Source organism: Eleginops maclovinus, chromosome 3 (assembly GCF_036324505.1).
Source record: "Eleginops maclovinus isolate JMC-PN-2008 ecotype Puerto Natales chromosome 3, JC_Emac_rtc_rv5, whole genome shotgun sequence".
Taxonomy (NCBI): domain Eukaryota; kingdom Metazoa; phylum Chordata; class Actinopteri; order Perciformes; family Eleginopidae; genus Eleginops; species Eleginops maclovinus.
In genome coordinates this window covers 3,070,046-3,091,338 of record NC_086351.1, presented here as the reverse complement: position 1 = coordinate 3,091,338, position 21,293 = coordinate 3,070,046, and the positions used below count along the sequence as shown (strand labels likewise).

General features: G+C 42.0%; 2 protein-coding genes across 12 annotated transcripts in view; one reads left to right on the top strand and one right to left on the bottom strand.

Annotated features, from left to right (window-relative positions):
- fam131bb (family with sequence similarity 131 member Bb) overlaps positions 1-8,028 on the top strand; it is a 33,750-nt gene extending 25,722 nt beyond the window's left edge. For 2 of the 10 annotated variants that reach the window (XM_063878329.1, XM_063878330.1), the window contains 7 exons: positions 808-843; positions 962-1,298; positions 3,557-3,781; positions 3,951-4,091; positions 4,780-5,090; positions 6,001-6,258; positions 6,625-8,028. In XM_063878329.1, coding sequence (XP_063734399.1) covers positions 1,202-1,298; positions 3,557-3,781; positions 3,951-4,091; positions 4,780-5,090; positions 6,001-6,258; positions 6,625-6,840 — 1,248 coding nt within the window. In that variant the 5' untranslated portion in view covers positions 808-843; positions 962-1,201 and the 3' untranslated portion in view covers positions 6,841-8,028. Of the gene's footprint in view, positions 1-431; positions 1,299-3,556; positions 3,782-3,950; positions 4,092-4,779; positions 5,091-6,000; positions 6,259-6,624 lie in introns of those variants that run through there. The other 8 variants (XM_063878332.1, XM_063878325.1, XM_063878331.1 and 5 more) reach the window with 7 other exon arrangements.
- Positions 8,029-11,750: 3,722 nt separating this feature from the next.
- Positions 11,751-21,293, bottom strand: part of clcn1b (chloride channel, voltage-sensitive 1b) — a 50,588-nt gene continuing 41,045 nt past the window's right edge. For both annotated transcript variants that reach the window (XM_063878271.1, XM_063878272.1), the window contains exons 15-23: positions 20,031-20,244; positions 19,805-19,938; positions 19,038-19,213; positions 17,586-17,667; positions 16,450-16,532; positions 15,037-15,081; positions 14,808-14,912; positions 13,378-13,464; positions 11,751-12,669 (exon numbers count right to left, since the gene is read on the bottom strand). In XM_063878271.1, the coding sequence (XP_063734341.1) occupies positions 12,244-12,669; positions 13,378-13,464; positions 14,808-14,912; positions 15,037-15,081; positions 16,450-16,532; positions 17,586-17,667; positions 19,038-19,213; positions 19,805-19,938; positions 20,031-20,244 (1,352 nt within the window). In that variant the 3' untranslated portion in view covers positions 11,751-12,243. The remainder of the gene's footprint in view (positions 12,670-13,377; positions 13,465-14,807; positions 14,913-15,036; positions 15,082-16,449; positions 16,533-17,585; positions 17,668-19,037; positions 19,214-19,804; positions 19,939-20,030; positions 20,245-21,293) is intronic.

The window sequence follows — 21,293 nt, the reverse complement described above, 5'->3', positions numbered from 1 at the left end:
ATGGGGTAGATTTAAATATGTGCAATTAAACAAAATTGCAATTTGTAAGAAAATGATGAATATATGTAAACTATCAAAGTTAATGCATTAATCTCACGTTTAATCTGGAAACCTTAACGTGTAAAAAAATAAGTAATGCAATTTAATCACATCACCAAGTTTGACCCTTAGTGATAAATATAGGAGCAAAGTTTGACTTTTTTTCCCAGTTTTATATTCATTTGCTTCCTGTGCATATCTACAGGAAGGTGAAAACATGTCCCCCTCTAACCCAGCAGTGTCCCCAGTCCATTTACTGTCTGCCTACACACACATACACACACACACACACACACACACACACACACACACACACACACACACACACACACACACACACACACACACACACACTTCCTCCTCATAGCCCCAGTCCCCTGTCTTTACGCAGCATCAGATAAAGTTCCACACATCTCTCTCTCTTGCGCTCAGTTTTTTTTTACGCTGGCTTTTCAGTGTTTCTGGCAGCACGTGTACCCCGAGAGGACGCTCATTCACCCGCAGCGTTTTCACTCTGCTGTAACGAACCAAATATACTGATCCCTGTTTAATCCCCTCCCTTCTCCCTCTCATTCCGGCCCTTGACTCTTGCCTTCCTCCTCCCCGGAAAATCCTGTGTATCTGTCTCTTAATTTCTCTGCATGTCCGATGTGCAAACCCCCCTCCCCTTTTCTTCGTCTTCTCCCCATTCCCCTCCCATGCACGTATCTGTCTTCCCTTCTCCTTCTTTCCCCATCCCTCCCTTCCTCCTATACTTCTCTTCCTCAGCATGGACGTTCAGAATTTTCATGGGAAGGAATCAATGTAAGTGTTGTGACCTCATTCCCTCATCTACTACTTTTCCTCCTATATTTATATGTTTCTGTTTAACTCACCCTGACCTCTTTCACCCTCCCCCTTTCTTCCACCTGGGCCTTTATAGTCGATCTCTTCCAGGTTTAGTGTTGGCACAATCAGAAATGGTGCAGGGTAAAAAAAAAGTTGGATTTGCAGATTTTGTATTAACCCAACATCTCCATCACTTCTCTCCACTCACCCTTCCTGTAACACACACCGTCTCGACGTCTTTGTGTGCCCCGTCACACTTCCCATACTATCCTTTTTCTCCACGCTTTTTTCCCCCCTCCTCCATTCCTCTCTCTTCTCCCCCCTCTAGCTGTCTATGGAAGACACCACGTCAATCCTGCCTCGGCTCAAGAGGAACTCAAATGCGTATGGCATCGGGGCTCTGGCTAATGCTTCTCTGTCAGGTGTGTCAGGTGTGTGTCTGTGCTGTAAACTGGTAAACCGACCCCATGTTGGCTCGGCTGGAGCCAGCATGGTACCCGAAAATGGGTTCCCCTCAATCACCTCCTCTTCACACCGTAATAACACTCGTCAATGACTACCTCCTGAGTCATTGATGGAATTAAATCAGCCTTAAAACACACACACAAGTGCATCCTCATACAGCTTGTTGCTCCAAGACACGGTGAGTGGGAAGTGTAGCTCTTCTTGTTAAGTGGTTGTGAAACTGTGTAGTGTTAGTACACTGAAGAACTGACTTTAATTAAGTGTATCATGTCAACAAATGTCAATATTATGTTGATCCTATTTATTGTTATTGCTCTCAACTAACCTCATACAGTTATGTGACTGTTGTTGACATAGTACCCTTAAATAAAGTCAGTGTATGTTTGTTTTGTAAGTTACAGAAGTAAACAAAGGAGTCCAATGGAGGCGTTTCAGGCAGGGAGGTGTGGGAGAGAAACTCCCTCTGGAGGGAACACATGGATTTTAGCCTTTGCAGACCATTTACATGCACTAAAACCTCTATGACACACTACAGGAAAGTTCATTTCAGTATATTTTTTTGTTTTTTTCAAGAATTTGTATTTGTTTTTATTTATTTATTATGAACTGTGACCGGGGATAGTTCTGTTTTTTGGCTTGGGAAGCACTTTGTCTTACTTTCTACTTGTGCTATATATAAAAAAGGTTTGATTGACACACTCATCTCACACACACAGTGCATCCTCATACAGCTTGTTGCTCTGAGACAAGGTGAGGGGGAAGCGTAGCTCTTCATGTTAAGTGGTTGTGAAACTGCGTAGTGTTAGTATGTTTGTTTTGTGTTAAAGCGGGGTTCAGTGCAGTGTAGTGTTTGGTTGTTCTGTGCGGTGCAGTTTATCTGAAATGCAGTGCAGCTGGTGTGGTGTGGTCCAAATTTGTCCTTTAATTAATTCATAAATCTCATCCTCATGCGCAAACCATCAGAGAGAGCCCAGGGATTATCAGTCGTGTGTTGGTCACATGAAATATGGAGCGCAGCCATTATGCAGCCATCAGCAGGACAGTCGTGTCTTCTTTAAAAGATACATGTTCTGCAGAGTCACACACACACACACACGCACACACACACACACACACACACACACACACACACACACACACACACACACACCACACACACAGTGTTTCTGTTTACCCAGCGCAGATTAGCAGAGGTGTGGAAGATGTTATGTCAACAAGCCGACCTCTCATTACTCATGCCATACAACCACCTCACCCTAATTAACCTATTCCATCCCATCATGCACCTCTTTCAGACAGGACACATCCATTCTCCTCCCACTACAGACAAAGGTATCATTACACACATGCCATCATCCCCTCAACACTTCGGCATTTAGGTATTCTCCTCATGAACACGCTCATTAAACATCTGAGAAGTGGGGTCTGACTGAACTGGTGTGTCTTTGTTGAAGCTGCCAACGATCTATATTCAATAATTCAATCAATTTTCTTTATTTTTCTTTAATTAAAATGCCAATTTAGGTGATTTTTAAAAATATTAGTATTCAGTATAAATATATATGAAACAAGCCAAATTGTAAGGCCTATTTTATGTTCTTCAGTGTGAAGTAAATACTTGACAAATAAATAATATACCGTATACATAATTTAAAAAGGAATTAATTGCAGGTTTTAGGTAAATTTATTGAGTGAAAATAAGTAAATATTGCCGGATCCATACATCCATGCACAGATACAGTAAGCAGACAGGGAGAATAGTTTGATTTAACTAAGTGTCATTCGATTTTTAAAGCAAAATTTGATTATTGTGTTCTTTTTATGATGAAATTAGAAATGAGTTGTTATGTATTAATATATTCTCTTATTTACTTTTTTATCTCCAAAACAAGTAAATGAAATGAGACAAAACTGTATTTACACACATTTACTTTACTCACTTCCAATCAGCCTCTATGGTAATTAACAATCTTACAGAAATAATATAATCAAACAAAACTGCGTTATGTTTTTCCTCTCCACCAGTTGAGTCTGATCCTGCTGGGAATCCATTCATCATCATCACAACATCCCCGAACAAACAACAATAAAACACTTGATAATAACATCGTATGTCTGTCCCTCTCCTTTCTTCATCTCCAAACAACCTCCCTCCTCTACCTCCCTTCTATCCACCCTCATCTCCTACTTCCTTTCTCTTCTCTCTTCTTTCCTCCCCCACCAGGTGTGAGCCGCACCATGAAGGAGCGAGTCACGAAGCCCACCGGCATGGCGCAGGGTCGTGTCGCTCACATGATCGAGTGGCAGAACTGGGGCATGTCGACGGTGGGAGCAGGAGGCGTGCCGATGCCCCGCATCAGCACCGAGGAACGGGAGAAGGAGCGGCGGCTGGAGAACGATGCCTACAGCGACCTGAGTGACGGAGAGAAGGAGGCGCGCTTCACTGCAGGTCAGAAACTCCCTCAGAGCCCCGTCTGCTCTGATTGGTCAAGAGATGTTTTGCCCCACAATGATCAGCAGACTCATGTGCTTCCCCTCTTCACTTTGTGCGATTTATGTATGCCACTTATTCAGCTAGGTAACTATCATAACGCAGCTCTGTCCTCTGCTGACCTCAGGGATCCTGCAGCAGTTCGCCATCTCGGAGGCGACGCTCATGGCCTGGACCTCGATGGACGGCGAGAGCCCGCGGTCGGGGTCAAACATGGGCAGTGTGGCTCATCTGAGCGAGTTCAACCAGGAGAGCATCACCAGTCGAGGTAAAGGACTACAAAGAACTACAAATATGGCTGCCATTGAATCTCAAAGTGGCCTGTGTTTCAAAACAATCTCTACATGAAGGCAAATATTCACATTATCACAGGTTCATGCCTGACCCGACTTGATCTTTTCTTCATTTATCATATTTACTATGCTTTAAGTAAGTAGCATAAAGTGGAAATACTCCAGGAAAGTCAATCAAAACTATACCTAAGTGTGTGTGTGTGTGTGTGTGTGTGTGTGTGTGTGTGTGTGTGTGTGTGTGTGTGTGTGTGTGTGTGTGTGTGTGTGTGTGTGTGTGTGTGTGTGTGTGTGTGCAGATTGGCAGCTTGCAGTATAGCATGTGTCATGTAGCTCAGTAATGAGAACACACTGTTCCATCTCCTGTCCGTGCTGCAGGGAAGCTCCTTATTAATTCCACATTTTCCAACATGGACTGTTGAAGGTAAACCTGGATAATAATGATTTTGGACATTTTTGTTTCAGAGCAGTGCCGTAAAGTTCTTCTGATGAACTACAATAAAGTTAGCAGTGACTGCTTTGTTATACTATGGTTTACATTGCAGGACTATTTTTCACTGTCTGGTTTAGTACTTTTAATAGTACCACTGCCAGAACTCTACCTAACTCTACCAACACTTCCACCAGCACCTCTAATGGCTGCTCCTGCTTTTTATTTCCTTCTAGATCAGATGTTGCACCACTCCTCAGCAGAGGTGTGGCCCCACACATACGTCTCCCAGGGCCACTACTGCCTCTCCTCCTCCGACGCCTGGGAGCCCATCAACAACGAGTCCTCCGGCGTGGTGTCCTCTCCGGCCGGCTCCTACGTCCTGGGGACTGAAGGGTACGACGGGCAGGCGGCGGCTTGCTTCCTGTCACAGCAGCAGCAGCAGCAGCTGACTCTCCAGCAGCAGAACCAGCTGCAGCAGCTGCAACAGATCCAGCAGATCCAGCACTACCAGCAGCAGCAGCTGCTGCAGTACCAGCAGCAACAGGTGGGGTAACCCTTCTGTGGGCGTAGAGAGGTGAAATCTAGTATGTGAGCGTGTTGATGTTGCCCTATGTCACTCAAATATAGCATAAACCTGAGTATTGAGAGACTGAGGAGGGTGTGCAAAACACTTTCAGTTCAAATTCAATCATGAATGTTGCAATCAGCAGCTCCATAGCTCAGTGTCAACAAAACCTCCCTCTTCTTGGCAGAGGATACAATTTAGCATCTGCATCAAGTGTTGTGTGTGTGAATGCATAAACATATGGAATAATGCATTTACGTGACTGCAGCTATTGCCAATTCAAACAAGTTTTAAAACCAATTAAATAGATGGAAAAATCAGTCACTCAGGTAAAACTGAACATTAGTTTTCACGTTCAGTACAAAAAATCCTTCTTGTTTCAAGTTAACCTTCCTTTGCTTTTTCCAAATTATTTTTATATTTTGACTAATAAATACACTTCATTTTATCTCCTTCATTTCCTATAATTAAAATAATGAAAAGGATAACTGATAATAAGATTCCTGTAAAGGAGAACGCCTAAGGAAGGAAGGTTGTTTTTTCACCTACATTATTTTATTTAGACTTCATTGTCCACAGAAGAACATCTCTTTGCTTTATTAAGTAACAAATAGTGTAGATGAAGGAAAATTGCAATAAAGAAACATAGACAGTGTTGAGAAAAGAGTCAATTATTAATATCTTTGGTTTAAAAGTATCACTACTTTTAAGAAATCGATATTAAGAGCTTTAAACTGCAAATATCAGACAGAATAAAAGGAGGCTCTTCCACCTCTCTGCACAAGAGCAGATGTTGATGACTGTCATATTCAGAAACTGTGAACCCCTCTCTGTACCGCATCCTGAACTCTTTCCGTCCTCCTGCTCCTCCTCCTCCTCCTGTCCCCAGTCTCTGGAGCACCGGCTGCACAGCGCCAACCACTCTTTGCAAGCCACGCCCAACAGCACCATCCACAGCCTGGTGCACCCGGCCCGCCCCCCGCTGGTGGACCTGTGGAACACGATGGAGGCTTACCCCACGGAGGCCGGGGGATACATGGGGGTGGCGGCGGTGGTGGAGCCCAGCCTGTGTGTCCCGTCTGCAGAGGACATGGGGACGGAGCACTCCCCCCTACTGGAGCAGCAGGAGGAGGAGGAGGAGGTCAAGGTGAGGTGAACACATGGTCAGAATACATATTTATGATTTAAGATCTGCACTGAAGACAAGACTGTTGTTGCTGGGACACTACAGGTGAAAATACAGGGGGAAAATATGAAATATTACGTATGTATAAACTGTGGGGATAGAGCTGGAAGAAAAATGGAAAAAACTGGAGTTGTTGTTGTGTTGTTTCAGAATGTTTGTTATAATGGATCCCTTGTCTTTTATCTGCAAACCAAATCTACCTACAGGTGCAAATGAATAACCTGAACCTTAGAGTAGCTAAAGGGAGGGAAATCACTCCTTATACTTGGCTGTTTGATCAGTGCTGTTAACCTGCATTAGGCTGACTGACCCTGTGTTCCTGCTCAGGAGGATGAGATGGCGATGTGCATGGAGCCGGAGCTGGCCTCGTTGACTCCACCCAGGCATCAAGGGGATGCCTCCGGTGGCAGTAGTCCGGGGCAACCGCCCGCAGAGCCAATCACGGAGCGGAAGTCCTCGGATGTCACCTCCAGCCTCGTTCAGACGCTCGAGAAGGAGGAGGAGGAGGCGCACAGCCCCGCAGCCGCCCTGACAACCAACTGAACAGACTCTTACTACAAACTGACCCGGAGTCAGCGTGTAATTGAGCGTCATAATACAATATATATCTATTAATCTGTTCCTTTCAGGTATCAAAAACACGACTTTGAGATGAACTCTTCGGAAATGGTGAGAAACAGTTTTAACGGAGGTGGACTCACACCGAGACGAGCTGATGCAACAAAGGACACCTGTTTCTTTTTAAGCCTTACATCCCAAAGGTAAACGAAGACGAGGAAGAAGAGGAGGACTGATTGGACATTCCCAACCGGATAATAAAACAATGAAGAGGAGGGCAAATAAAAACATGCATGCTTTTTATGAGGACAAGCAACTCGACCCTGTCATCGTCTTATAAGAATAATGAAAATCTATCATAATAGGACATTAAAATAAGAATCATTTTGTAATAAAGCAACAAAAAAAGGAACAAATCTATGTATAAGTGTATGATAAGATATAACGGTTTTCCCACGGGAGAGCTACTCTGTTTACAGCTGGTACTCAAACATATTAGTGTTTAATCAAATTCATTTCCATCCAACACGCGCAGTATACTTTCAGCAATCCAAACAGTGTCACGTGTTAGGCTCAGCGTTTCAGTGAAATGCATATTAACCCTGTTAGAGTAAGATTTGGTGGCCGAGGCACAACCCCAGGGACAGGCCTGTCCTGCACACACTAACCTGCACAGAAAGGATTGTACTGTAAGACAGTGTGCTTCCTGCTGACTCTGTATGCATGCTTCTTCAGAGCACTATGGAGTCCCTGTACTATACAGCACCGTATAGACGCTGCACTGAACCATAGTATCGCAGGTGGAGTCGAGAAAGAGCTGCATAATCTCTTTTGCACTGATGCAATCCAACAGATCAGAGGCTGCCTTTTGGACTGTTGGCGGTACCCAACCAAAACCGAGCCACTTAACAACACGAACCCTCAGCTGCTTTTTTGTTTTTTGTGTTTTCCTTCATAGATGAATCGAGGATGATAACCACTATTTGAATGTACTGGAAGGCAGAGGGCAGTACATGAGTTCTTCTTTTCGCCGTCCACATGGAGAGTCTTAAGAAGCAAAGATAGACAACATGTTTTTAAAACAAGTGTGGGGGGGAGCTGCTGACCATGGATTCACTGCTGGCTCCACCACACACTCACACACACACACACACACACACACACACACACACACACACACACACACAGAAAAAAACACAGATATCTAAATTGTAACCAGCAATAGGCAGGCAAACACTGGCGTCCCAACAGCCCAGTGTTCACTCTGTCGTATAGATGTAAATAGTCTGAGTATATAATAAAAATCGCCTCTTACATGCAGTCACAAACTGTTCTAGTAAAGTATGATTTCTTTATTTTTTTACACCACTCAGTCCCACTGAGGGCGGGAACGCTCTCAAACTCGCGACTGAATTTAGTTTTTCGTACACAGAGATTAAACGGGGAAATGTTTGTGTGGGAAGAAGAGCGATGGCTGCAACCGAAAAGGGTTTAATCGGGTAAATATGAACAGTAGTAGATGAAGAGGGGGAATTGATCCCTTGTGCTGCTTAAACAGCCAATCAGGGAACAGGAAGGACGACTATAGGCGCGAGAGTCTTCCTGTGGTTACTGTGAAGCAGCTGCCCAGAGTGTGAGAGTGATTCTGATGTTTGAGGAAGGCATGTTTTCATTTGTGTTTTCCTTTCATTCGCCTGAGGAAGGAGTGTTTCCCAGCGATGAGGAGGAGGAGGGGAGTTAAACAGACTTTCTGTGCATGACTCATTTGCAACACACTGTTTTCACCTTTTCTCTTTCTCTCTGTCGAGGAGCTGCTTCTTCTCTCACTCTGAGGATTGTGTGAGACACTTTTAAGATAAACCAACAACAAAAAGCAGTTGAATGAATTTATTTATTGATTGCTTCTTTATGCAATGTTTGGGTGAGGGGTGGGGGGGGGACAATGTTTATTTTTCTACGGACTTGTTGCAATCCCCTCCGGTAAAAGTTAGAATAGTTGTCACGGTTGTAAAGCCGTCTTGTTTCGGTCTGGTTTTGAGCACTTTAAACACGAGAGAAATTAAGAGATGGCTAATTTGGCAGCTCTCGATTCTATCATTTTATTTCACTCCCTGTTTAGTGAGAACACGAGGGCTCAAAACCGCACACAGAATGACTTTACACAGTGGCACATATTCATTTATTTATTGAACAATTACTGGGTGGGGAGGAATAATGTGACCGCTTGTACAGAGTCAAGTTTCCTTTGTGTTGGAGAGACTTTCTCCTTTATATGTGTTGCGAAGAGTTCACAGACACATGCATGGACTTGAAGGACACTGGGTTGTTTCATTTTTCGAAATCTAAATGAATGAATAAACTCATAACAAGAAGCCAAATATATTTCTGTGGATGTTAAAAGGTTTACTGATCACGTCTTTTGGTTTGCATTTGAGTTCTTCTTTTTGTATAAACCCTACTGCCATCTTCCAAGAGTTTTCCCCGTAACTTGTCCGCAGGCATGACGCTCAAAATCTGCTTCTGGTACGCTGCCTTTCTCCTTCTCGCTCTCTTTCTATCTCTTTGTATCTGTTGTGTATATTTGTGTCTGTCTCTATGTCTGTCCGTCAGTGTACAGTACGTTGTCTTGTTGGAAGAATCACTGCCTGAAAAGAGAAAAAAATAAATCAACCAGAGGGGATTTGCTGCAATCAGAGATACATCATTTGCTGTAAAGAAAAACATTGGATCTGTAAAAGTCTGTTTAGAATTGCATTTGTCTGAAATGAGGCGGTGTAATACAGTGTACACTCACACCTATGCATGCTCGTTGGACGGTTGTCACAGGATGGTTCTTCCACGTGGTCGCCCCCCCTCCCCCTCCCCCTTCTCTCCTCTTCTGTCAACATTTCTTCTTCTGTTTTTCCTGCACGACAGAACCTCCTACACCCCCTCCAGCGCCTTTACCTGTCTCCTCTTCTTTTCCTCTGGTGGAGAAAGAGCAAATAAACAAACCAACAAATGGCGTTTGGTGTGGCTATATCTTTCACAGAGTGCATAATTAGATTCTCACACCTTCACCTCTTTCTCTCCCGACCCCCTAACACGTGTGATGGGTCTTCTTTTTTTTTAGCAGACAGTTCTTGTGCTTGTCAGACGAAACAGGAAGTGAAATCCATCCGATTTTAACGACTATTTCTTCGAGGCTATAGCTGCTTATTTGTTGAAGCCCACAGCCAGAATCTCTCACACAGTTGACCTTCACAGCAACAATGTGTTTACATGCTCCCAGATATTCTCTTTTAACTCTTTCAAGCCTGAATGCAGGGATATGTTTTCCACCCACGCAGGTTGTTTGTCGCTCCGTCCACCACTGAAGTATCTCTGCAAATATCAAATAGATTTCCATCACTTTCAGTGCACACATTTATGTTTCTCTTCAGGATGAATAAGAAGATTTGCTTTCCTTCTTACTTTGCATTTAGCACAACCATAGGGTAAAACATGTCATTCGTTTCTCATTATTAAGCAGTCATTCAGACTACAAAGCAGATCAAATACTATCAAAGAAGGCCTAATCTTTGACCCTTGAAGTACAAATCGGATCAACTGAAACACATAATGAGAACGTCTCTTCCGCATATAACTGCTTTGTAATCATCTTTAATTGAACTTTATATGATCACTGTTTTCATTGTTTCATTTCTATTACATCGATTTTATTTATAGATGTGTTGTTTTATTTTACCTATACTTTATGTAAAATAGTGAGTTTGCATTCTGATAAATATACAGCTCCGGAAAAAAAGCAAGAGACCACTCCCAATTGTTCTTAAATCTGTATCTCTAGATGTATGGCAGCTATTCCAGTGTTTGTTGTATTTCAACAGAGAAAAATTGTCAGTAGTTTGGAGAATACAATACAGCGAAATACAAATGAATTCGAACTCAAACAGGATATATAAATAATAAAACAAGAGAAGATGATAATGCTGAAGTGGTCTCTTACATGTGTCTGCGGTTGTATGTATATATATATAAAAGGTTTATCAAACACAACAATTTAATCTTCTGTCTTAGTGACCTTAAAAATGGATATCCTAATACTTGGATTGGTTAATTGTAGCGTGTGAAATACCCTGTATGTGTGGTGCTTTGTGCAGGTGTGACGATTGAACGTGGGTTTAATCTAAATTCTCAATTTCCATTTCCATCTCAGTGATTGCCAGCAAATAGTAGAAATACAGCACTCGTGTTATCAAGCTATCTGTACGGTATGTGTCATTCCAAGAACTTGATTGGTTTTAGTGACCAATCAAATTCTTGTCAGTATTGAACAATTTTGACAAGATAAACCGTGTTTTTCTACCTTGCCACCATCACTGCTTCATTAATAATGAATGGCGTCTGTCGTACAGACCGAGAGCAACAGGACCGCAGGTTAGCCGGCTAGCATCCTCGAGCAGCACTGCCATTTGAATGGGCCTGGCTCAGGGACACCTCTGTGGCACTTGGACTTTTCGGGACTTGAACTGGTGACCTTCCGGTTTCCAAGACAAGTCCCTATGGACTCTGCCACAGCACCCTCCTCTAACTCTAATTAGGCGTTAAGAGTAAGATGCCAACGTCACGGCCAAGACAGCACCGGTCAGCTCTGCCTTCTGTGGACGTCACGGACACTAAGTCCATTTTTATCCAGTCTATGGTCTGAACACAGCGACTTGCAAAACTCACATTCCCATCAGCCTCAGCTCTCCTTGAGAGTGTTAGCAAAAGGTCAACTTCAATTACGAACACGGTGACATTTTACCTGTATTTTATGCTAACATGACTTTAGCATTGAGCTAAAATTAATGAATTAAAATAAGCTAGAAGACAATTTTATTATTTATTTATTAAATTACAGACTGGTAGTACTGATTGTATTATTTACCATACAGCAAATATCTGATAAATGTAATTTATATAATTTAAATGAACCTCAATCAGTAAACTTTAAAATGCATGATCTCTTTGACCTCTTTAAGTCTTCATCAATATATAATTTCAGGATCATACAATACATTGCTGTCAGTTCATTTTTGATCAAATACACTAAATGTAATAAACAGACATGTTGATAAATGATGTACAGAAACATTCAGCATCTTAAAGATATGTTTGGATAATGAACATCCGTCCGTCTGCAGTTCAAAAGACACAGGAAGACCCCTGAGATTCTGAGAGTGAAAACATGAGTCTGTGTGAAGAGTAGAAAAAAAAAAGTCCTATAGCTTTCAGGAGCTTTGTGTGCACCGCCTCGTCCTGCAGAGAGTCTGCGGCGGCTGCAGGAGAGCACGACTCCCCCGTCCTCTGGGTGAGGAGGAGGGAAATGAAAGGAAGGTAAAAGTCTGATCTCCTGAAGCCAGCCTATATGGGCTCATCCGAGTCCTCGCTCTCCCTGTCCTCCTGCAGCGAGGAGAGTGTGAGCACAGGGCTGGTGGGGGACACCGGGGAGGCAGGGGGTGAAGGTGCAGTCGTGGAGGAGGTGGACGGCTCCTGTGAAGCACCGTCAGCTCCTCTGGTGCTCCCGGGGGAGGAGGGCGCAGGGTCACCCCCGGGATCTCCCCTGGAGGAGGACGCCTTTACTCTGAAATCCTCCTTGGACTCCCTCCTCAACAGCTCCCCCTCCCTCCTGCTCCCCTCCCCCCACAGGTCTCTGTCCCGAGTGGGGGAGGAAGGTGTGGAGGGGGGAATTTGGTGCTTCTTGGATTTCCTGCTGGCGTCCCTGAAGCTGGCCAGAGGGGGACGGAGCCTCACCCCGCTGCGAGTGGAGCCCTCTATAGCTTTCTGTAACTGTTGAGGAGGGACAGTATTAAATCAGCTTTAATCCAAATCTCGTGTGTTTTCTTTGTTTCGATATGACACCCCCCCCCCCATTTTATAATCTATACTCATATGAATTTGAATATATTTGGTAATTTCTTTTGCCATTTATCAAATTTGTTGTGTATTTTTTCTTTACATTTTGATTTATATTCAGTGTATTCGTTTATCCAGTCATTTGTTCCTTTTTTGTATGACTTTTAATTAAATTCAAAATTAACTATTCATTTAATAATGTTTCTTTTCTTGAAGTTATTCTTTTATAAGAATTCTTTTAAATGAAATAGTTAATTATTTCTTTTTTTATTCATTTATTTTTGTGTGGAGATGATTAACATTTATTTATATTTATTTACATGAGGTTAATTCTTTTGCTTCAACTCGTTTTATTTTGTTTATGCTGTATGTAAAGGGTTGGGATCTTTTGTTTTTAACAAAGCACATTATGTTCAAGATGAGTCAATTAATAGAAATGTGTTGAAGTGACGACGTATGAAAGTATACATCTAGTACAGAGTCGAGTTAATGTAATAACTGCATGAATCAGAGTGTGAAGCACGAAGCACCCTGTGACAGGGACAACCGCCCACAACATGAGATCACCACAGCTCGCTGTCACACTGCATCAAACCAACAGAGGTGACAGAACGATATGCAGATAGAGTAAAAGAAGGTTACCTCTTTCAGTGCCACGACGCCCACCAGCTTCCCAATACTGGTGACATAGGCGTGACTGAGACCCAGCAGGGAGAACAGGGTGTGGGTCTGCGTAACGACAGAGAGGACAGTCAGTGGTTAATGTGTTGTAGTGTGGCGGCGTTCGGCCCGCATGGCTGCACCTCGTAAACAATGTGTCCCGCATAGAGGGCATCCAGGGAGAAATACAGCAGCAGCGAACAGCATTAAAGTTCAGCATTTAAAAATGTATGATCCTATGGAAGAAGCACAAGTTAGGGAACTCAAAATAAAACGCAGTGTCATCAGGGTCATGCTCCAAAATAACTGGATCCTACATTTCCCATGATTCACATTTTCCCCTCCAATCCAATGTTTTCCAAACCCTAGTCTGGGACTCTAGTTAATTTATCTAAAAAAATCTAATTTCTAAGTTTAAATTGATTAAAAAACCAGTAATTTAAGATTTGTACATTTTTGTTTTTAGCTGACCCCGAACAGACTTGGAATATGGAAAGTGGACTGCTACTTGGAGAGGTCCCAGTTCACCTCCTAGGTCCTGCTGTGGTGCCCTTGAGCAAGGCACCGGACACCTCCAATCCCCCCTCCCCATTGCTCCCCGGGCACTGCACTATAGCTGCCCACTGCTCCTAGTACTAGGATGGGTTAAATGCAGAGGACAAATGTCACTGTGTGTGCTCTGCTGTGTGCATGTGTGTGACTAATAAGAGGGTTTCATCCTCCAATTCTACATTGTTGAAGAGCCCCTTTAAACTGTTGATAAAAGAATGGGGGGGGCGTGGCCAGCAGTAGCTCATTAGCATTTAAAGCTACAGATACACAGAACCAGCACTTTAGAGACAGGGCTGAAACAGAGGGGTTTATGGGATGTAAATATCTGAGACCTATAACATTTTTATGAAAAATAGAGTATAATAGGGGACCTTTGAAGACGGAACAATAGCTAGCTTGATTCTGTCCAACTCTAAGCAACTCTAAGCCGGGATTCAGACCACAAAACAACCTTAAGGCCTGCATCGGTTTTGTTTGAGATTCCAGTGAGCTAGAAATGCAGTTGGAGTAAGAGATGCGTTGAGAGGGCTATCAGGAGGGACGGCTCGGTAATGTTTATTCAGGTCTGATGTACCACGACCTTGACGTTCTGTCTTTTCCCCTCTCTTAAACAACCAAGCTGCTAATAATGCATTTGTACAGATGGACTTTGCAAAACCTAGCCATCTAAAATCATTGTGCTCCAACACATATTCTACTCTCCTAAAGGAAGAACTTCATGGCCTAAAGAATGACTCATTTATGCAACACTGCTGCTTCTTTCTAATAAAACACCTTTCAAATCTATATCTTGTAATTGCATAATCAGTGTCTGTAATTGATCTTTGTATTAGACGTCCGCCAGGTGTTTCCGGGCTCACCTTGTGCAGGGAGGTCCTCTCCACCAGCTGAAAGGGGGAGGGGTCTATCCGTATCTGCTCCATATCGATTGGTTTATCCAGCTCTTCCTCTTCCCACGCTTTGATCTGCATCAGACAATCACAAGGGCAGAGAGACAGACTCAGAGTACACAGAGTTTCTTATTATTGATCAGCATTGATTGGTTGTTACACCGTTGGATGTGTAAGGTAAATCAATTAGGGGCATTACCTCCTCTGGAGACATGGGGTCCGTCAGCGTGGGGGTGGTGGTCTCCTGAGGAAACACGAGAGATGAAGTGTTCATTTTAATCTTTATTTACTTTAAAGCCACACCACATGAGCTCTTATCGATGATGTTTGTGTTTGATTAGATTATATTGGATTGCAATCCACTTAATTGTCAAGGCAAAAAAAGTAAGCATCTGCACAAGAATCACTAAGTTAGAATGAAAATCTGAATCAGTTTTATAACCAAGCACGTTTACAGATAGTAGGAATTTGCTTTGGTATAAATGGTGCATACAAAAACACAGGAAGGAGGAGATGTAGCGGGGAAAAGCATGTGTAATTACGTGGGAAACTGAGTACATTGAAATATAACAAATATAAATACTATATTCAAAGTGGAGAGCTGTGCAGGTTCAAAAAGAGGTAATGTGCAGCATGTTGTGCAGCATGTTGTGCAGCATGTTGTGCAGCATGTTGTGCAGCATGTTGTGCAGCATGTTGTGCAGCATGTTGTGCAGCATGTTGTGCAGCATGTTGTGCAGCATGTTGTGCAGCATGTTGTGCAGCATGTTGTGCAGCATGTTGTGCAGCATGTTGTGCAGCATGTTGTGCAGCATGTTGTGCAGCATGTTGTGCAGCATGTTGTGCAGCATGTTGTGCAGGATTTACAATATTAAAAGTGCAAGGTAATGTAGATGTATAATATATCTTTCAAAAGGTGACATTATCTTTAAAGTGAGTACACAGTAACAGCAGTATTTATAGGTCAACATTATGAATGCAACGACTTTGCCCACTCACATAATGTGCAAGTATCCTAGGTTTATATTGTGTGTATTAAAGTGTGTACTAACTTATTCTGTACATTTTATATTGTGTATTTCATAGAGATACTCCATACATCTGTCTGCTGTTGATATGACACATTTACTGTTTAATTTTCAGTGCATTTCTATTTTTAACTCATTTGCAACGCTTTGTTTACTGCTGCTGTAACAAAACCGTTCAAAACAATTGGGATAAATACAGTAAATCTAGAGCATACACATGTGAACTTTACCTTACTTGTTTCCTGTGATAACCAGGGACTTTAAGGCCCCTTATAGATTGAACTGTTCTTTACATTCCCTTGCAAACAATCTATCTTTTAAATGTGTTTGTTTGTGTAAATAAACAAACAGATGGACAGTTTGAAACGCTGATAATGTTAAGAGGACCACCGGTGGTTTCATGGCTCTGCACAACCTGTCCCTGTCCTCTCCTTCATGTATGCATCATGTCCTGCTGCTTCATGTGAATCGAAACGCCACGCTGGACCCGGTCTGAGCTGTCGCTGCGACCTCCACAGCGGAGCGGTAATGCCCCCTCAGGCGTTAAGAGGTCAGAGGTCACGGGCGTTTGAGGCTGATGTTACCTGAGGTTCAGTCTGACCCGACAGAGAGGTGGAGGAGAAGAGCCTCTGAAGCGCTCCTCTGACGGATGGCAGCTTGCGCTTGTCTGGAGGAAATGGTAAAGAAACACTCAACTTTATTTATCAGAATTCAGCTGACACACATTCATGCAATCCCAAGAGAGGAACGGAGGTTTAAGTAAAAGAAGAAACACTGTATTGTAAAAGCACTTGTTATGTGTACCAGCCATGTTCAGAGCGATGCATATTGACTGTTCTATAGATATTTATGAATGTGTTAAAGATGGAGCTTATTTTAATTGATTTCTATTTAAAATTAACTAATCATTTGAAATCTATTAAATATCGTTCTGCCAAATCTGTCAAATAAAAAATGAAATCCCGATTCTAAAACATAGAGCAGCCGTATAAAGTAAATTACAAAGACTTTGACTGCTCTGATTGGTTAGCGGGCCGGCTCTGTTGTGATTGGTCAACCGCCTAGAGCTGACCCGCCCCTTAGCCTACCACTTACAATGTGTTGGAGCGCTTTCCAATAGAAGTGCGATTGTTACATATTGATGTCACTATGTTACGGAAGCAAAGAAAGGAGTCCAATGGAGGCGTTTCAGGGGTGACACTTTGGCATTTGCCGACCATTTACATGCACTAAAACCTATATGTCACACTACAGCAAAGGGAAGACCACGAAAGCACACCAGGGTCTCTTGAAGACTGTGCTCGCAGCAGGTAGTCCAGTAAAAAGAGAATTATAGCAATCTAAATGGCGAGTAATAAAGTGGAGCAGTTCAGCATCTTTCTGAATAAGTTTAAAATAAAATAAACGTTTTCATGGATGCAGATACAATATTTGACTAGAGTCTGAAATAAATCCCAGATGAGCAATGATACTTTTCATGTGTTTGCTAAAGCCAGCACACTTTAGTGCAGCTTTTCTCCTGCTGTTTTAGGTCCAATTAAACATCTGACAGTTCTTTCCTCATTTAGCTTCAGAGATTTCTCACCAGTCAGACAGGGAACGAGATGCAGGCATGCAGAGCTTAGGGGTGGTTTGAAAGTAGAGAGGAGGCAACAGGACATGGTTGCACCTGTCCGTATGTTACATTATATTTAGTATGCATGTGCAGTTTAAAGGTTACCTGACTCTGTGTGGTTGATGGAGGGCTCCTGAGGTCTGGGGGTCGGTAAGGGCCCGTTACGTTCCTCCTGCACTGGAGCAGACTGCGGGCACAGCATCATTCATAACTGCATCATCATTATCTTTTGGAGATAACACGCTAGGTTTAATCTAAGGATATAAACAGTGCTGTTCTGTTGATGGACATCCAGTCAATTAAAGCTTCTCGAGGACTCTGAAGAGAAAAGTACCCAGATCTTTTACTTAAGATAAGATACGACTTTATTAATCCCAAATTGCGAAATGTTTTGGGTTGCAGCAGCAAGTAAAACAAAGTATTGCATCATTAGAAATAAAAAAGAGTAGAAAATAAACAATTATACAGTATAACAAATCTCAAAATATAAAATAATACTTCAGCAGTGGTCTAGTAAACGTAGTTATTTAAAGAAATGTAGAAAAAAATCAGTTTTTAGAGTCGTTCATTAAAGGGCAAAATAATCACGATAAACACAGTTTAAGTATTTTTCAATTAAAACGTATCATAAAAGTAAAAAATGTCTTCTAATCGTTGTTACTATTATTATCTTTATTATGATAGAATTATTATTAATGTTATTAGTAATTGTATTATTGTTGTTCTTTTTCTTCTTGTTATTATGGACGCCTTAACCTTGCAGCTGGTAAAGGCACCATGTATGTATTAATGCATTATTGTTATTTATTTTGTATAATTAAGAAATATAATGAATACATAATTAATATAAATCTGCAAGGTAACTATGATATCATACACTTACCCCAAAAAAAAGGTCACACACTCTAATATTCGTTGGACCGCCTTTAGCTTTCATGCATTCTCTGTGGCATCGTTTCCACGAGCTTCTGCAACGTCACATCATTTATTTCTGTCTTGCATTAATGTTTCGCCAAGACCTCGTACTGATGACGTCAGATTCGAACCACTGCGCAAAGTCTTCTCCAGCACATCCCAAAGATTCCCAATGGGGTTCAGGTCTGGACTCTGTGGGGGCCAATCCATGTGTGGAAATGATGTCTCATGCTCCCTGAACCACTCTTTCACAATCAGAGCCCGATGGATCCTGGCATTGTCCTCTTGGAGCATGCCCGTGCCATCAGGGAAGAAGAAATCCACTGATGGAATAACCTGGTCATTCAGTATATTCAGGGAGTCAGCTGACCTCATTCTTTGGGCACATTGCTGAACCTAGACCAGACCAACTGCAGCACCCCAGATCATAGCACTGCCCCCAACAGGCTGGTGACCTTTTCTTTGTCCAGGCAGTGTTTATTAAATCTAGTGCAGCACCGAGTACATTAATAGCTTCAGAAATGTATGTAAGGTGAAGTGTAGAGTACGTTTAAATAGCACAACTTAATTAAACTACAAGTATCTCAACATGTTACTACAGCCCTTCAGTAAATAGATTTTTTTCTTGGATGTTTTCCCCACCTTGTCTGCGCTCTCCTCTCCGCCATCCTCGTCTACGAAGGTGAAGGACTCCCAGCTGATCTTGGAGCCCGGTGAACTCTGACCTCTTTCAAAGACTCGCCTCTCCGGAGAGAGCCACCAGTCCAGGATGGCCTGAAGCTCTGTCCTCTCGATGGAGCCCAGGAGAATCATGGATTCTGCAGAGAGAAGAGTGTTAAAGCTCAATTAAAAACAATCTATATCTTCTTTGGTAACAATTTGTGGTTATTTTCTTGTAGTTTCCTGGAGTTTCTAACATGTAAAGTAGATATATAAGCTTTAGCACCTCCTCAGAAATGTTACTACCTGACGCAGACCACAACTGTGATTGATTAGCTCGTTAGCATCAAATTTCCTCCTGCGCACTCTGGCTGCATAACCGTTTGATTATGAAAATACATACCATCTTTTCTTTTTCTGTGTTCCTGTCATTTCAGTGAAAGTAACTCTTGTTCAACATCTATTACCTCCATGTATAACTTGAACTGCTCAATTTCAATCACCTTTGTTTAAGGTGTACAAGAAAGTGAACAAGTTAGCTAGATCTTTTGTCATTACTGTGCTAGCTATTCCCATTGATTCTTATGTTAATGCTAAGCTAAGCTAACCTCCTGGATGTGGCATAAAAGCAGCCCGACATGAAGTCCATAAATATGTTTGTTTCCCAAAGTGTCAAACTATTCCTTTTCCAGCTTTGCATCCACAGCACAAGTTAGAAGTATTATCGTGACGGTGTGAGTCGTCCCCACCTTTAGAGTCAACCAGCGGGATGGTTTTCAGAGACGTGGTGTCCAGCAGGTCGTTCAGCTCCCGATAGGTGGAGTGGGAAGACAGGAACTTGACTTTGCGCACCATGATGTCCTCCACGAAGATGTTATACTTACTGAGGATACAGAGACACTACAATAAATACCTTTTGGCTGCATGGAAAACATTTTTAAAAAAGCACTTGAAATGAGACGTCTCCAGCGTTACCTGATGTGCCCGAGGGCAAGCTCAGGCAGGTAGGGCAGCTTCTTCACCTGGATGATGGAGTCGTACAGGGACGGCTGCAGACCCTGAGCCACCATGTTGGCCAGGATGACGGCCACCATCATGGGCAGGATGTGTGAGATCTGACCCGTCAGCTCGAAGCAGATCACTGCGGTGGAGACGGTGTGAGTGACGGCTCCTGTCATCGCCGCCGCACCTGGTAGAGAGCAGAGGGTAGTCAAAGGAGGAGGAGGGTGTGATCAAAAATAAAGCTTTATCCTCTATTTTGTACATCCAATTTGGGCTGTGGTAAAATATGAATATTAAAGAAAGATTTGAACAATAATGCAAGTACTTTTGAGTTTACTGTTTTTTATTTCCACAGTGTCACTATTTAATTTCACTACTTTACTTCCTTATGTCTTCTTCAGTTGTTGAAGGCTGGGACTAAATATTCCTATTGCCATTTACCACGCTGCAGCTACAGTATGAAGCCTTTGAATCTTTATTTCTTTAGGAGACAGAACCCATATTCTTTAGAACTAAAAGAGTGAAAATACTTTACTTAGAAATGTAGAAATATTCTGCTGTAAGAATCAGTATTTAAAGTCTTAAACATAAGGACAAAACAAATAGAATTAAAATATCATTTAAATTATTTTAAATAAATAAAAATATAATATTGTAATCATTTTATTATTGTTGTTCTTTTTATTATTAGAATGATTACTTTTATAGTTATTATTGATACCTCTATATTGCAGCTGGTAAAGGCATCATGTATGTATTTCATTCATTATTGTTTTGTTTTATTTTGTATCATTAATAAATATAATGAATATGTAACTAATGTAAGACAAAAGTCCAATTTGGGTTGAGATAATTAAACTGAATATCATTTTCTTATTTTTGCATTTCACTTGGACTACTGTGTTTACATCTGGAGCTTCCCCTCCGAAAATGTTTCTCCGTAGCTACGATCTTTCCCATTCCATCATAGCCAGAGGAGAGAGGCCAAAACTCTGAACCTCCATCTTTCATTTCATAGTTTTTTAAGGCAAAAGGAAGAAGTATAAGGTCCTGTTTTAGTAATAAGTGTTACCAAGTCGTGTAAAAATTGTGAAATTGTTTCAAAACGGATGCAAAAGCCACATATCATATAACTGGAGGATGTTTAAATGGGGTGCCATGTTTAGAAAATCTAGCAATGTTATTGTCATTCATTGAAATCACACGTGTTCAATAACTCGTTAAGGCCAGCACTAA